The sequence below is a fragment of the Indicator indicator genome, chromosome 8 (assembly GCF_027791375.1).
Source record: "Indicator indicator isolate 239-I01 chromosome 8, UM_Iind_1.1, whole genome shotgun sequence".
NCBI lineage: Eukaryota > Metazoa > Chordata > Aves > Piciformes > Indicatoridae > Indicator > Indicator indicator.
In genome coordinates, this window is record NC_072017.1 from 21,050,674 (window position 1) to 21,067,835 (window position 17,162).

Consider the following 17,162-nt stretch of genomic DNA (forward strand, 5'->3'; position numbering starts at 1 on the left):
AGTCATCTTTAGGAATGTCTTTGGTTTGTTGTGTCTGTGTAGCTAGTACATTGACTTTTATTGCTTTAAAAAATGTATATTTGTTTTGGGATTTTGTTAGTTTTGGTGGGGTATTTTATTTTTGTTGGCTTGCTTGTTTGTTTTAATTGAAGTGCTGGCTCTTCTTCTGTACAAGGTACAAGAAAGAAAAATACATTTATTGCCAACACAAGCACACTGCTGCTGAGAATAAGTTCCTTTGTGATGTAACACAGTTTCATATATTCCTGCATTCCAAAAATCTAGAAATTAAGGTGCTTTCCTTTGTCCAAAAATTTCTTGGATTATTTTCTTGTAAATGCTGTAATCATTGAACAACAATTTGCAATAGATCAGAAGTGTATTGTAAATACATATGTTCCAAGTGTCCCATGAGAGAATCATAGAATAGCTTAAGTTGGAAGGGACCTTAGAGATCTACTCCAACCTTCCTGCCAGCGTCAGGGGTGCCTCTCAACTAGACTTAGTTTCTCAAGGCCTCATTCAACCTGGCCTTGAACACCTCCATGGAGGAGATATCCATAGCCTCTCTGGGCATCCTATGCCAGAGTCTCATCACCATTGTACTGAAGAACTTCTTAAAATCTAGTCTCAATCTAACCTCCCATGGCTTGAAACCATTACCTCTTGTCCTGTTGCTAGACATCCATATAAAAAGTGCCTCTCCACCCTTCATGTAGGTTCCATTCAGTTACTGGAAGGCAGCTATAAGATACCTTCAGGGACTTCTCTCCAGGCTGAACAACCCCAGCTCCCTCAGCCTGTCCTCATAGCAGAGGTGCTCCAGCCCTCAGTTTGTACACTCCCGAATCCTAGTATTCTGAAAATTCAGGATTTATCCCTACTGTGTACAAATGTACACTAAATGTAAATGAGAAGTTGTGAGCTGTGTGTAACATACTAAAAATTACTGAAGAAACCACCATAGATATCTTGTCAAGAATGGAGAAATTTTCCCAATAGTTGTTTATTCATGGGTCATTTGAGGATATTCTTCAACATGAATTTGACAGGCCATTTTATTCCTCTGGGTCTCTAGTGAGATACAGCTCTCCAAGTAAAATCTTAAACTGAAATAGTAATAAAACTAAAAAATAAAATAAAATTACATTTTAAGAGGATTTCATGCAGTATACTATTTTTTCTATCACTATGAAACTTTGGTTAAAAAATGTTTATGTTTCTCTTGTAAGCACTTACATAATTTACTCAGCTATGTTACAGAAGTCAGCTTACATAGAGTGCTGGAAAGACTGTATCACTTGTGATTTTTCTGCCCAAGTGAAACTATCACAATAAGAATGAGGATTTTGTTGATGGTACTTACACTTTGGTTCAGAAAAGTTAAATTTGTGGCACTCGTTTTTTTAGCGTCTACAGCTAGTCTTAGTAAATAGGATGTAAGATAAATTCAGAAATTAGAGTTTCATGATTGTCCATTACTGAAAGCTTGCTAATGCTCAAAACCCATCTCTTTTGTAACATGCGTTTCTGTCCCCATTGCTTATTGTCTAGGAATGGAAATCTTTCTATGCAAATTCAAGCTTTGATGAGGTCCTTTTGTTTTGAGAACATAGCACTTGTCAGTATTCCTTTGAGCCCTAGAGGAAATTGCCTCCCATCTGTCTTGCATGAGTGTCTTGAAGTTCTTTATACCCTTATTTTTACAAATAATGGTCAGTATGTGCTGAGAGAGAAAAAGAAAGAGAGAAAGAAAGAATCATTTTAGCACATTTGGCTATCATCGACTGTAGGGTCTCAGCCATCCAACTTGTTCCTCCCTACACTGAATTCCCTGAAACATGTTGACTTCTATGAAGTGTGTATAAAACAATAGTAAAAAAGAATAAAGACCTTCAGTGCTTCTAGATCAAATCTGTATCAATCTCTGAAATCTTGGATTGTTTAGTATAAAGATCACCTCCCTTTCATTTAGATCTCTGAGGTCATGTTCAGCAGTAGTTATCACCTCTCTGAAGCACAGCAGAACTTTTGTGGGGTATTGGTTTTTTTTACTCTCAATATTTTTAGTGTCTTCACTCTTATATTTCAATACATTTTAGGGTCTAATCAGGAATTTTATCACACTAGGCTATTCACTCCCACAGATCTAAAAAATGTTGGTTTCATAGCTCTTACAATTGAATATTAATTTCCTTTCTGAATTAATTTACGAAGGCCTATATTTCATTGTAACTGTTATCAAGCAAACTTATGAAGCATTATATAACCTCTGAGGGACTGGATCTCTACTAGATCTCATTTTTCATCCTAAAAGGTATTCCTAAGTCCACATTCACAATTAAGAATAAAAATAGTGTTGATTTTCATTGAAAGCAAGTTATATCTGAATATTATTTTTCCTCTTTCCTAGAGCAAATGTTATAAATTTCAGAGAGTTCCTATTATTGTATAGACATTTTTTTCTTCTGATTGAAAAGGTACAGATGACATATTTTGTGTGCAAGTTCATAAGAACTCAGAAGCCTGAAGTTTTCAAAACCCAGAACTTTTTTCCAAGCAAGAGTATAACAAAGGACTCAGCTCTCAGTCATCAAATTCCATTCCTCATCAGAACTGAGCTAACAGAGCTGGTAGTGATGATCTTGGTTTATACTAAAATCACTCTTTTTCCATAAGAGTGACCTCACAACATTCTAATCTCTGGTTTTTATTTTTCATTTATTTTTATCATATTTTCCCCTATACCTGTTTATGAGGACTGCTATGTTAGTATATCCCTGGTACATTATTACAGTCATGCATTACTGCTTCAAATGTTATTTCTGTCTCTTTTAGGAGGGACTTTTAAATATTTAATTTACAGTCATTGCAAGGAATGAATGAAAAAAATTGGTCAAGAATCAAAAATCTTTTACAGGTGTGTGCATGAATATGTATGTTCACATGCATAAACACTTCAGAATTATCAAGGCAATCTCCTAGATGTACATATGTCCTCAGATAGGAAGATGCTTTGTGCTTAATGCTGTTATATACAAACACCAAGAAAGGAGAAAAAAAAATATTTTCCAACTGAAAACAAACAAGTGAAGCACGTGTTCTTAATGTTGTAAAAAGCTCCAGGAACAAAATTAGGAAAACAAACTTCAAAAGTCAAAGTCTATTATAGTACCCAAAAGAAAAGCACCATTTGTGCTGATGAGCAATAGCTACTGGACAAAATTCACTTAGGCTTTTATTATCATCAAACATTTCTTAACTGAAGAAATTAAAAAAAATCTTCTCTCAGCAACCTGCCAGAGAAAAAGTACTATTCTAAGCAACAATAATTTTGTAAGTCCTGAGGCAAAGACAGCTATGCCCTTGCAATGCTAGCAGATTTTGAAATAAAAAAGACCTCAAAAATGAAAAGTGTGATTTTTATCTGGAGGTAAACATTCTATTTGTGCAATATACTACAGTCATTTTAACAGAAAATTACTATAAAAAATGAATTATGTATTTTGAAATTAAGGAAAATTAATTGTGTGATAATTTAAATGGCATGAATGCAAAGCCTCTGAAGTAATACAAATCAGTATGAACAATCTTCTTTAAAATCATCATAAAGTGAAAAGTAATTTAACAAGTGAAATAATGGTTGAAGTGCTGTGTTAAGTTCTTAGCAAATCCTTAGAGGAAAAGTTGCATATTTTTCTGTTTTGCTGATGACAAAAATCTCAAAGGATCAATGAAGGCAATCAAGCTATACAGCTGAGAAAACAATTCTTAGACCAATTTTCTTTTTTCCTTTTCTTAATTGTTAATAGTTCTTTCTACATTGCTACTGTAGATAACTCAAGCCCATCAGAAAAAAAGAGCTCGGTATATAACACATTTCTGCTTTAGAATTTTATTTCAATTATAATATTTTTTCCATGTTGCCAGATTAAAGGCTTTTTATAGGATCAGGACAGTAAGAGACCATGCTTGGACAGTTAATGGCATTTAATTTGAGATCCAGAAAATTTCTGGTCAGCAGACGTGTACTAATAGAACTTTCTCTTCCTGGGTTGATTTTTCTTTTTCTTTTTGGCACGAATTTTGAAAAGCAATGTTCCCTAATGTATACAACATTGACTGGCTTCAACACAAATATTATTCACTCAGCATAAAGTAGATAAAGTTTATTATTATTTTCTTGATTAAAATTTTAAAGGCTACAACCCCTGTCTTTTGTACAGTACTACTGTTTTGGCTTCTTATACAGATAATTCTGATTGTAGTTTGTCTATTTCTCTTCTCCTTGAGTTGCTTTCTGTTTGGAGAACATAATTTTCCTTAAGTGTTTGATTTCAGATATCTCTTTAAAAATATCTGTTGACTTCATGAGGGTGGTTTGTGCTTGTAGGGCCATAAACAAAAAGGAAATTTTACATCAGTTTTTACATCATCGCCATCTTCTATTCTGTTGATATCTCTGAAATCAATAATAATAAATAGTTTTATGTTTACATTTTTATGCTTAAATATAATTAAATTTATCCTTATTTTTAGGAAAAAAACATCTTACGCTTTTTTTTTTTAATCAGTGTTTGAATGCTTTCTCTTTTATGACAAATGTGGTTGCAGTAGCAAAAAATACATATGGCTTGTCTGAAGAAATAAACTACAGGAAGCCAGGTTGTTAATTTACAGCTTGTTGGTAGCTCCACACTAGCATCTTGCTTGCCTATTCTTTGTGCACAGAAGATGCAAACTAACTCGCACTACCTGAAGGGTGGAAAAAATGATACCTTGCAAACCCAGTTTTTAAGATGCAGTGTCAGAATTCACATGAATTTGGAACTTTGTATGGAATATTTGTCCATTATTAATTCATACTTTACTTAACTAGAACTTCCCATCAAAATAAGGTTATGTCTTCACTAAATATTTTTATACCTAAAGGTCTTTGTATTATTGGCAATGCAGTATTATTACGGGGTGAATTGAAGGTTTTCAAGTGCTGCAAATGAACATAAATTTTGTTCCTACAGCATTGCTCTAAGTCCTAACCTTGAGTTTCATGATTTTTTTTCTTTTGCAACCTTTGTCTTAGTGTATTTTTCACAGTTACCTTGTATAAATCTCATAGTATTATGAAGGCAATAAATAAAGTTAAGACAAGATGGGCCTAACTGTGGTATAGGTGATTCAAGTAACAGTGTCTCAACAGGCTTGAATTTCTTCCCAGGTTATCCACTTGGAACCCATGCTCCAGAATGTAAACTTTTCAAACTGGTAAATTTAGCATCATTACTAGCCATATTCCATTACATTTACTATTTCTTGAAAAATATTTGTCTAAATGAGAGATAATAAAAGTTGTATGATGCAATTTCATCTTGATATTTTGCAGCAGACTATGGTATTCTAAAACTATGTCAAGTACTTTGATAATGGCATGAAATTTCAACTGACTAAAATACAGTGATAAACAGTGGCTTTTGGAAAATTCATTTGTAAGAGCAAAATAAAGGCAGACTCTGAAGAGCTTTTATTTGACTTCTGTTGAGTCTTTAGCTTTGAGAAAATGTTGAAGCTGATCATTATGTTTGGAAAAAATAGACCTTTTTGGAAAGCAAAGTGAATTTGTAGTTTTCTGCTAAATCTACCCTTTGAGAGCTGTGAAAACCATTATCAGGGATCCCTGAAAATTCTGAGAGGGATGTCTTCTCTGCATTTAACTCTCTTTTATATGGAGACTTACGCAACACACTTCTCTTTATCCAGGCGCTTTTAGCTTTGGTAGCTGCTCCTATAAACAGTCATTTTGATATCTGACCATGAAGGGCAGCTTTAATAACCCCTAAAGCTGTGTGATACCCAAATTCATTATAATGGCCTGGAGAAATAGACAGTCACATTTCAAGCATAATTGTAGCTCTTGCATCTTGATACAGTCATCAATTTTCCAAATCTGTGCAAATTTTTATAAGGCTGGTTTTTGATACTATGTTTTTGTTCTGATAGGATACTTAGGGTGAGTGTGAAGTTCAGATTTTGGGCACTTAGATTTAGATGTGAAAATATGGTGTATCTCTGGATGTAAACTTTAACGTCTGGTGATCTGGACTGCACAGGTAATGGACTACAGAAGGCAATTTTGTTTACTCCTTGTAGGGCTTTGGCACTGGTCATCTTAACAAATCACCTAGACTCTGTTGATTATATGGACTAGGTCTTTGCTATAAAAATACCAGCTGGGATGTTTAGCTCATATGCAGGCATGCATAGTTATGCATAAATGTAGATGTTACAAGAAAGAAATACTGCCTGTAAAGAGGAGTTGTGGTCAGGCTCAACATTTGTAATGACAATTCTTCAACCTCTTTGTTGCATACAGATATGATCATAGAAGGGGAAAGCAACTATGCTTGGGCTGTATAAATATTATTTTTTTGTTGTTCATTTGAAAGCAGTAATGCTGTGATTGTATTTTCATGTACTCTGGAAGATACCAGGTTAAGCCATGTTGGTTTTGCCATTTTTTATTTCCTGATTTATAAATATTTTTATATTAGAAACTTATTAAAAGACCATATTATAAACCATACAGTACTAAAAAATAGACTTGCCATTGTGGCAGTGTACTCATTTTATATGTGTACTTAATCTAAAGCATGCCTTTCTTAATTTTAAGGTCAATTACTTGAAATCCTTATCAGAATCATCCCAAATTCAGCTCTGTGTGGCTTGAGATTTAACACTGCAATTCTTTTATATGACATTGAAATATGAGCATTCAGCTATCCAATTTTTCAGCTGTGTCATGAAAATGTTTATCTTTAATCCTAAGAGGGGAGTGCATGCCGATTCCATGAAAGGATGATGAGAGGTCATAACTTTTAAGGATCAAACCGTTTGACCTGAAAAGGCATCAGTGTGCTCCATATAGGCAAATTTGGAAAACAGAGAATTGTGCAAAGAGCAGCAGTGAAAACATTTAGAGCATTAGGACTGAAACCCAGAATATGGGAGGCAAAAATGGTTTTTACTTATCCACTTCTGGTATTAGAAGAAAAAGCAGTCAAAAAAAGGATGCCCTAATGCATGTTTTTCTCCCTATATTTTAACTGCATACTGAGATGTTATACCTGCTTTATATGCACATGCACATGTATACATATGTATGGTACTTAACATGCATTTTTTGTATCAAACTATACACACCTCCATTAAAACTCTGCAGACTGGGAGTAAGGAAATCAAATACGTGAGAGTCCTATTTATGCAGTTTCAGCACTGCATTGGTGTGAGTTTTTTTTCCCCTTCTTATCCCTCCCTTGTCATGTAGTATTTAGATGACAGATGAGTCTGAAGACAGAGGAATTCTCAGATGTTTTAGGATCTTTTGCTACGCATCTATATACTGTCGTAATCAAATGGTAGCAGAATTGTTGTCAGTTTTAATCAGCATTATATTAATTATGAAATGCAACAAATCACAAGATGAGTGTTGCCCTATCAACTGCATTTAGAGAAGGATGGACGATGTAACAACCTCCTTGACTACCTCTTTTGGTTTGAGAACAATGTCAATTCTTTCCAGAACCAGAAAGGGATATTAGGATGCGGCACTACTGAAGTTCAGGCAAGAATTACTGACCTTCTGGCACTGGAAATAAGTTTCTCATTAAGCTTTTACCCAGTACTTAAAAATAGGGAAAAAATTGCTTAGGTATTACTGGTATGATGAGGAGTTAGGCACATAAATATGGTGTCTTGTAACCAGAAAACTTTCTATAGAACTGGGTAAGTCACTAAGATTTCAGTCAAGTTTCTATTTTACAGGTTCATTTACCACTACCAATTCATAACACATTTTAAGAGTGGCATTTCAAAAGTACATTTTGTAGTTAATTAATTGAAATCTAGCTTCTTGTTATGGAACAAACTCACAGAAAACAGAGCAGGAACCTCTGAAGAAACATTTTAATTTGTTTAATCACATTCAAAGCATTTTTGTTTGGGTACTTTAGGCATAGATAGAAAGAATGATGATGCATCAGATATACAATAACAAGGTATTTAACAGGAAAAATGTCTTCTTGTTCTTTCCTCAAAAGCAAAATTTTCCCCTTATGCTATGCAATGGTCAGAGCTACTTAAGCTGAACAGACATGATAAAGAACTTGACAGGGATTTTATATCAACCCAACATTACTTTTTCAAAAACTTAATGAACTACTTTTCTACAGTAACAGGGGGACTGGATCTGATTTGAAAGTAAAACACCACCTTGAAGGGCAGTTATTGAAGTATTTTAAACAGTAAAATGAAGCCAGCTGTATAAATTCTATTGCGTTAACATACTCTGAACTTGCACATTTTTCTCATAATCATCTGCTGTATACCATGTGAGGATTTCTATTAAAATGTGGTTTCACCTTTTGTAACTATCACAAATGATGGAACCTAAGGCGATGGAAATTTTGTGAAATATAATTTGAAAACTGGATGTGAGGAGAGGACAGCAAGACTTGTAAAAGCTGGCAATGTGGATGGATAACAGTACGCCCACTGAGATTTCCAAAACTGGTAGCACTAAAATCTAGTTTTAGCATTCATCAACATAAGTTCCTTCTCAAAGATGGTCAATTTCTTATGAACAAGTTATTCCAAACCCACTTGTTGAGAAATTTCTTGTTCTCTGACACATTTGGTACTTTGGCAAAAGAGAGAGGAGTAATTTTGGTAGAGCATTAGTCTGACTTGCTTCCTTTGTTTTTCAGCTTGTAAATGAGAGTTTTCAGGTTAACGGATTTGCAACAGTTAGGGAAATAGAATAGTGATAATTATAATAACTGTTTTTGGAAAAAAAGAATGATACAATTCATGGGTTTACTGTTCATTATATTTTGTGTTACATGCAGGCATACAGTTCCATAAAACTAGGACCCAAATCCCATATTTTAAATGCATTTAGAACATTTAAAAATGATTTTAAAAATCTGGTCTTGAATGTATATGGTGAGACAATAGAAGTAATTTATTACGTGTTGTTGACTTAGTTATTTTAATTCTACTCTTAAATAGGTGGGTGGGTTTTACATGAAAGTTAGGAAAATAAGTCATTCACCCATATGAGCCTGACTTTATTTTTATCTTAAAATGCATTTTGCAATTATCACCTTATTCTTCTTGTCTCTTTTAAGTTAGTTTGGACAAGTTATTTTTATCTACCTCAGTTTGCCTTTGTTTGGCTACTGTCATGAGCTTTTATGGGAAACTCATGACTCTCTTTAGTGGGTTGATGACAGCTGGCAGCTGAGGCCCTACCTGGCAGGAGCAATGGCTACTTTCGAAGTTTTATTGTTGAAAGTGATGTTATATGTCATGGAATATCCTATTAGTTAGTTGAGGTCAGCTATCCCAGTTGTATCACCTCCTAGCTTCTTGGCTACCCTTCAGCCTGTTTGGAGGGAGGGCAGAGTGAGAAATTGGGAAGTCCTTGGTGCTATGCAAACATTGCTTAGCAGTAAGTAAAACATTGGTGAGTTATCAACACTTTTGTTCACAAATCAAAAGCACAGCCCCACGCAAGCCAGTATGAAAAAAATTAACTCAATCCCATCCAAACCCAGTATACTGCCCATACTGAAAATGTTATAGAATTGCTAAGTATGATTAATCCTGTTTCTCTTAACTATTTGTCAAAATATATGGTTGAAAAATCTTGAAACTCTAGGATTAGAATTTTTGTTATTCATTCATATGGCATGAGTGAAGAATGAAACAGTCTCAGATTTCACAGTTCTTGCATTTACTTCAATTGGAGTGATATGCCCACAGGCTACAGATTCCCACTTGCATTAACTGTAAAATAAATTATAGACAATGTGAAGATTTACTCTCATGTCTTGCAGAGTTGAGTTGCACAGGATCCCAATTTGCACTCCGACAAATGACTTTATATGTTGTCTGGTATTGTGCATGATTTCACTGCATAGAAGAGACACAAGGGTTCAGTTTCTCATAAATATTAATCAGGATTAATGAGCAGTGAGAAGAGGCTTCTGCATATCAATCTATATAAGAGGAAACTTTGTGTTAAATACACCACCATCTCTCTATAAATCATTTGGGAAAAGTGAAGGTATTCTCAAATACCAATTGTTTTCCAACAGCCTAATCATAAAAAACAGGCTACGCTGGCATCAGTCACAATTTCATCTCTTGATTATGAATGGCTGTATTTTTTTGAATCCTTTTAGAAAACTCAAATGTAGCATTTAGAGTTGAGTTTAGCTATCCATAAAGCAGAGTAGTGTAATGCAGGCTTCTTTACTTAGATTTAATAGATTTCCTTTACTTTGAATGGCAAAAAAAAAAAAAAAAAAAAAAAAAAAAAAGACAGTGAAAGCTCAGCACTTGCTGATTTGCTGTGCTGAGGACCTCCAACAAAACTCCTTTACTGATATAAATGTTGTGAAATGTAGCGATTATGCTGAGCTTATAGACACCACTGCAGGAGATTTTGTTACAGGTGGAGTAAATCACTAACTTTTGGGTTTCCCAATCTATTAACCTGTGCCATTCAAAGTGGTCTTCAGTAACTTGCAATAGTATTTTCTGACAAATTGGTTTAATAGTACTTTTTTACAGTTAACTCTTGCCTCCTCATTGATGAAGTCCAACCTGGTAGTGAAAGCAGAAACAATAATCTGACACTGGTGTGCCGAGAGGTTCTTAATATTGAACAGAAGTGAAGTACAGACAGGTTCACAAGGTGGTTAAAAGGCAGCAATTAGGTTATTGGACAAACAGGCTAAGATTTATTTGCTACTGATTATTGCTATGTGCAAGCAGGTAACTGTTCTGAAACAGGTCTCCATGATCTATCACTGTTTCTTCAACCTCTCCACCATGATCTACATTTAGATCAATAAATCTCAAAGGAATGACCATCCCAGTCTTAGAACATCTTCCTTCCTGAGTGAAATTATAGCTGGTATAGTTGTAATATTATACAAGTAATTCAGGAACTTCCAATGTGTTTTCAAGGGGAATGTTTATTTTCAATATATGTGTGTGTGTGCATGAAGGATCAGTAATTGTATAAGTTATTAGTAACTTGTGTGAAATTCATAATTAATTAAGACCACAAACAGTGTAAGATTTTCTTTTTTAACAGCTTTTTTCCTTAAAGTACAGGTAAAAGTGACTTCTAAAGCTCAGGTTTACAGAAAGACAGATCTCTGCATGCTACTTTTTGTTTGTGTGTGTTTCTATTGTGTGTGTATGAGCTAAGATATTATGTTAAATCACAATTAATTTCATAAGTTTTGAAACACTTGTCTGCTTCTTAAAATTTCATGTTAAATGACTGAGTAGTACAGGATTAAAATCTACTGTACTTATGCAATTTTGATTGTACGAACAAAGCCCAAAAAACAGTATTTCATATAGTCACAGCAAGGAGGGACCACTGAAACGTCTTGTCTGACTTTCTGTCTGTGGTATACATTTTTAAAAAATCAAAGAATCATCCAGAGATTCAGAAAATTAATCTGATATTCTTCTTGGGTTTGGCCAAATCTTGCCAAAAAAGAGCATAATCTTTCCCTGGATGCCCACCAAAGGAAAATCATCACCTCTGTGGTAATTTGTTGCAATGGTTTATTCTCTCTATTGCTATGAAAACAAACAAACAAAACCCCAAAAACCCAAACTATTTTTCATTTAAATTTTTCCTCTCTGAAATTAAAGACAACATTGTTGAACAGTGTATTGCCTCTGTTCAGGTATATATATATGTTGTAAGTAAGTAATGTCTCAAATATATTTTTCATAAGCTAAATATATTGCACTCAGACTCTTGTGTCCATCTGTCAAGAAATTTTCAGATTTTTCCATGCCCCTAATTTTTTTTAATATTCCTTTTTCAGAAGGGTGGAAATAAAACAACAGGTAGTATTCTTAATTTGTTCTCCTCAATGTGCAACATACATAGGAGAATGCTGCACTACTCTTACCTCTCTGTATATTCCTCTAAGGACTTTACATGGGCTTTTGTCCTTCTTTTTTCTTTTCTTTTTTGACTTATTAGACTCAGATCTCATCTTGACCTTCATGTCTGCTGTGATTCTTATATCCCTTCATAGTCACTACTTTTCAGGATAATGAATCTACTATATGCATGTACTACATTCTTCATTCACATGTAAAGTTGCTGGATTTTACACTTGGCTATATTTGAACACATTTTGCTTCAATGAGCAACTAACTAATATAGTGACTTTCCCATAATTATTTACAACTTTAGTGTCATATGGAAACATATTTACATCCAAATCGTATGTGAAAATTTTGTGAAGTATCAGAAATTATATCAAGAAAAAAGCAAAATTTGCCTGCAAAATTATGATTCTGCATTAATAACCACATTTTATTTCAGAGAAATTGTTTTTCCTTTGGGGGTAAGTTTTTATTCCAAGAAAGGTACACCTTCCTGATACTCAGTTATATTCAGCAAGGTTTTCTAATTAAAAAAAAGACAATTAAATTAGGTTTGTCTGACAAAATTCATTTTTCCATAGTCCTATGTTGACTGCATTATTTTCATGTTTTTCTGTAGCTGGTTCTCATATAGTCTGTTTTATTATTTCCCAGGGATATGCATCAAATTATGCAGCTTAGCTAGGATACACAACTTTATCTTATGAATATTTCAAAAACCTTCTTTTAGACTTTCTTTTCTTTTTTTTCCTGTTATTCTGAGATTTATTAAAATGCTAGCAAATTATCTAACCTGATAGATATATTACCCTATGAAAAAAACTCTTTATTATCTTTCTCAGTTGCTAGTGGCTTGGCAAATGCTTCCTCATCTTTAGATAGTAAAAGTATAATTTCTCATTCTTTAGGGTTTTCTTTGTTTGGTTTGGTTGTTTGTTGGTGTTTGTTTTTTTTTTTCTTTTCACTATGGGGTCCTCAACTTTTCTTTTCTTAGTAGTTTTATTCACTTCCCCTATTCCCTTCTGCAATTTTCCTCCAGAACTTCAGTTACTTTTTCCTTCTTTATGCCTCTGTCTGGCAGTTGCCATAGACTAAGAATCAGCTTCACAGATTTTACACCTACATGAATAGACCTCTCTCTTGATTTGTTCAGCTTCTCAAAACCCCAGCCACCCAGCTTTCACTGAGACATGTAAACAAACAAATATATCAAACACACAGCTTGCCAAATCCTTTTTCATCAGAGGAAACTGGCATCTTTGAAAACATTTCCCACACACACTTCTTTTTTGTCTGTATTATTGAACTCTTTGGGTATTTACGTCTGTCCAGCTTTCCTGAATTTTAATTGATGCACTGAAAAGTTGCAGGCAAGAAGACAGGCTAAGAAAGAATTGTTTGAACAATAGTATTGACAAAATTCTATTAGTTGTCATAAATTACTTTTGGCAGCTGTACTTCTGGTTCTGGGGAAGGGTAGATCCTTTGTGAAGGTTTACCAGCTTCTCACTTTGGACCTTCTCTCCACCCATGTCCAGTCTTAGCCACAGGATGAATTCCTGCTAAGTTCTCCCCATGTGACCCTCTGCAAGAACATGGTTATGCTCCACTAAGCCACCAATGCACATCCCCAGCATTACAGCCTCCTCTCCTCTGATGTGGCCAATGGATTCCAAAGCAGTAGCCCTGGAGTAGTGTTGGGACAAAGAGACAGTGGTGTACCTATAATTACATGAACGTAGTTGTATTAGGAATGGGGCTGAAGACTAATTATACACAATAGACTTGATAGGTCAAGAAATTTGGCCAAGTTTAGATTGTATATAGTACTAACTATCATAACTTTCTGTATTTGTTTTTCTTGTGTCTATGTTTTCTGATTTTTTTTTTAGCGCTTGAGTTAGGAAATTACATATTTCAGTTTTGTGTTGCATCTGAAATGAACAGTGATGATAATGTCTAGCCCTCAGACAATTCTTGTCTAGATAAAAAGTTCTTTTAAGATACATTGAGTTTTTGGTCATTGTTTGGCAGAAGTGAACATAAGTGTACCTCATTACCCACAATGCTGTGAATGCTCTTGGACAGTTCATTGACTGTTGCTTTACATTGAAGGCTGCTACATAACAATCAATAAGCTAATTCCATTGTCCTTTTGTAACCACTGTTTGCTTTTATGTCTAATGTTGGTTGTTAAATGCTGAGGCTGTTATTTAATTTCTTCTATTACATACTTCTAATACAGTATGAGTTTGTACCTCATGACCAAAAAATGCTTACTATATAATAAGAGAATTAGGAATTAGTAATCAACGAAAAGTATAATACTAGATGGCCAAGACAGCTAAAAATCAAATTCTGCTTGATGGTTCTAGTCTTCCTGTGTGAGAGAACAAGAGACTTTGTGAATGGAAGAGCAGAAGTAATTGTTAAGTTATCTTGACATAACTTTCCTAAAGGCTCAGTCTCCCTTTTTCTAACCAAGGCAGTTTGATTTAGATTACACATATGTGTAAGTGGCTCAATAAGCAAAGCCAAAAATTAGCTCGTAGTCAGCTTGACTCAAAATTGCAGGCAGGATGATGCATCTGGCCCTTCTTTGAGTGGGAGTTAGACTAAACTAAATCCAGCCAATCAAAATAATTCTGCAGTTTTGTTATCCTAGGTTACTGAAGTAGTATGCAAAAATTTTGGAAGGTGGGGCTAAAATTGTCGATGTTCTTATATCAATTCAGTAGAAAGTGCAAATGTAATTCATGCTGTGTTGGAGGAACTGACTTAGCAATGTCCTGAAACCTTTTTGCCTGTTACTAGTCAATATATTGCGGTTGCAAAGCACAGTCTGAAAATTTTGTGCTGTTGTCAACTGAATTGTTGAAGCATTCTGGCTGTCATAGTGCTTTATATCAACAGAATGTGAAAGTTGTTTTTAGATTATATATCAAGTATGCAGCTTCATTCTTAGGATCAAAGACTCAGGGGAAAATTTTATGTTCAGAAATGTGCCAAAGAAAAATGTCTGTTTGCAAACCATACTGTGGAAGCTACTTAGATTATGAGATAAACCAATAAACTTCCAATGACTCCATAACATTTAGGGCAGTGGATTTTGTATACAGAGAGTCAGAACTTAATGAGTTAATGTTAAAGAGCATTTAAACTACTATAAACATTCAGCACTAGGATTTCAAAGTTTAACCATATTATTCATGTTCAGTGAAAATCTCCTGATGTATGGAAAAGTATAAGGGATCATTTAAATTGTAAGCACTATGAGGCTTGGGTAGTTGGGAGGCATAAACCTATATCTTTTTATGATATTCATTTCTGCTGAATTAAAATGAGGAAGATTCAGATAATCATCTGAATAACAATGAGTGATGTTCCCAAGAATGTTGAACAACACTATGAAGTGAGTTAAATGTGTGCGATGTACTATCTTTATATATTTAATATTTTTCCTTCCTTTGTAAAACTTATAACTGAATAGATATGCTCAGAGTAATGTTTACCTTTACTTTATGTCAGTAGAAAAAATAAATAATTCCATTAATCAGATAAATGGATTTTAGATGTTTAATTTGATGCACTCTGACTTGCAATTGCAAGAACACTTGAAATTAAATATTTTAAACTGATATCTGAAACACCTGATGCTGAGTTATATAGCAATATACTGCTGCACAAATTTGCTTATCTGCTTTGCTTATAATTACTTTCCCTGTTTGTACATAATGCACACAGTAGCTCTGACTTTCTTTCATTTTGTGCTTTTCCTTACAGATTTGGATATATTCTTCACAAGGATGAGCCTGTACTCCAGAAAATTGATCTAGAAACTATGTCATACATCAAGACAATTAGTTTAAAGGATTATAATTGCATTCCTCAGTCACTGGCTTATACACTTCTTGGAGGATATATTTTTATCTGCTGTAAGCCTGATAGCACTGGGGCTGTCCTGCCACAGCTTATAGTGGATAGCATTACTGATTCTGTGATTGGATACAATGGTGATGTAACAGGCACACCACATATCTCTCCAGATGGACACTATCTTGTCAGCATTGATGATGCAAAAGGTCTCATGAGGATCCAGTCCATAACAACGAGAGGAGAAATACAGGATGCATTTGACATTCACACTAATTTGCACATATCTGATGTCGCTTTTCAGCCATCATTCACTGAAGCTCATCAGTACAACGTCTACTGTAGCTCCAGCACACAAACTGATGTTCTCTTCATGGAACTCTCCTCTGGCAAGGTTAAGATGGTGAAGAGTCTGAAGGAGCCTGTCAAAGCAGGTGAATGGCCTTGGAACAGTAAGAACCGTCTTATAAAGGACAGTGGCCTTTTTGGTCAGTATCTCATGACCCCTTCCAAGGAATCTCTGTTTATCTTGGATGGACGACTCAATAAGCTAAATTGCGAAATCACTGAAGTTGAGAGAGGCAACACAGTAGTTTGGGTTGGAGAAGCATAAGGATCGGTGTTAGATATGAATAGTTTTACAGTACATTGCACTTAAATTACACCATTCTTCAAATTTACAGAATTTTTTATTTTAAATTCTTTAGACCCTTCTATGCCTGTTATTTCTTTGACTTGAACAGAATTTGAATCAACTTCTACATAAAAGTTACCAAAACAGTATCTATTTGATAATGGTACACATTGTTAATTATCAGCTGGGATTGTGGTGTTTGACTGAAATTAGTAAATGTTGAAATTGATGATAAATATAAATTATTTTAAAGGAAGTAGGAAAACAAAGAAACAAAATGCTTCAGGGAATTTAATATGATACTTTGCATTTGTAAATAGAAGACTTAAATATGATTCAAATTTTGATTTGGGTTGCTTCCGACACAAAATAAGAGCTGTTGACCCCTTAAACCAAAATGTTTCGTCCTAATCTGTCCAGTCCACTGTTTAATCTTTTTGTGCCTTGAAGCAAAAGTTTCACAGGAGAGGTAAAGTGCAGGAATTGTATAATTTAACCCCATAGTGGCTACAGGTTTGCTTGTCAATAGAATGAAACTTCTAGTAGCAAATTTCTTGTCTCAAGTTATGGAACATGGAGAGAAAAAAAGAAGAAATATGTTTGCAGTGTATTCTGATCACTGCAATTTGACAAGTTTATTTTTATTCTAAGTCTTAGTTGAGGAAGCTGC

The 17,162-nt window shown here is 34.4% G+C and overlaps 1 protein-coding gene across 3 annotated transcripts in view; it reads left to right on the forward strand.

The window, feature by feature from the left end:
• Window positions 1-16,471, forward strand: part of FSTL5 (follistatin like 5) — a 226,324-nt gene extending 209,853 nt beyond the window's left edge. For all 3 annotated transcript variants that reach the window (XM_054383005.1, XM_054383006.1, XM_054383007.1), the window contains one exon: window positions 15,769-16,471. In XM_054383005.1, the coding sequence (XP_054238980.1) occupies window positions 15,769-16,471 (703 nt within the window). The remainder of the gene's footprint in view (window positions 1-15,768) is intronic.
• The last annotated feature ends 691 nt before the right edge of the window (window positions 16,472-17,162 follow it).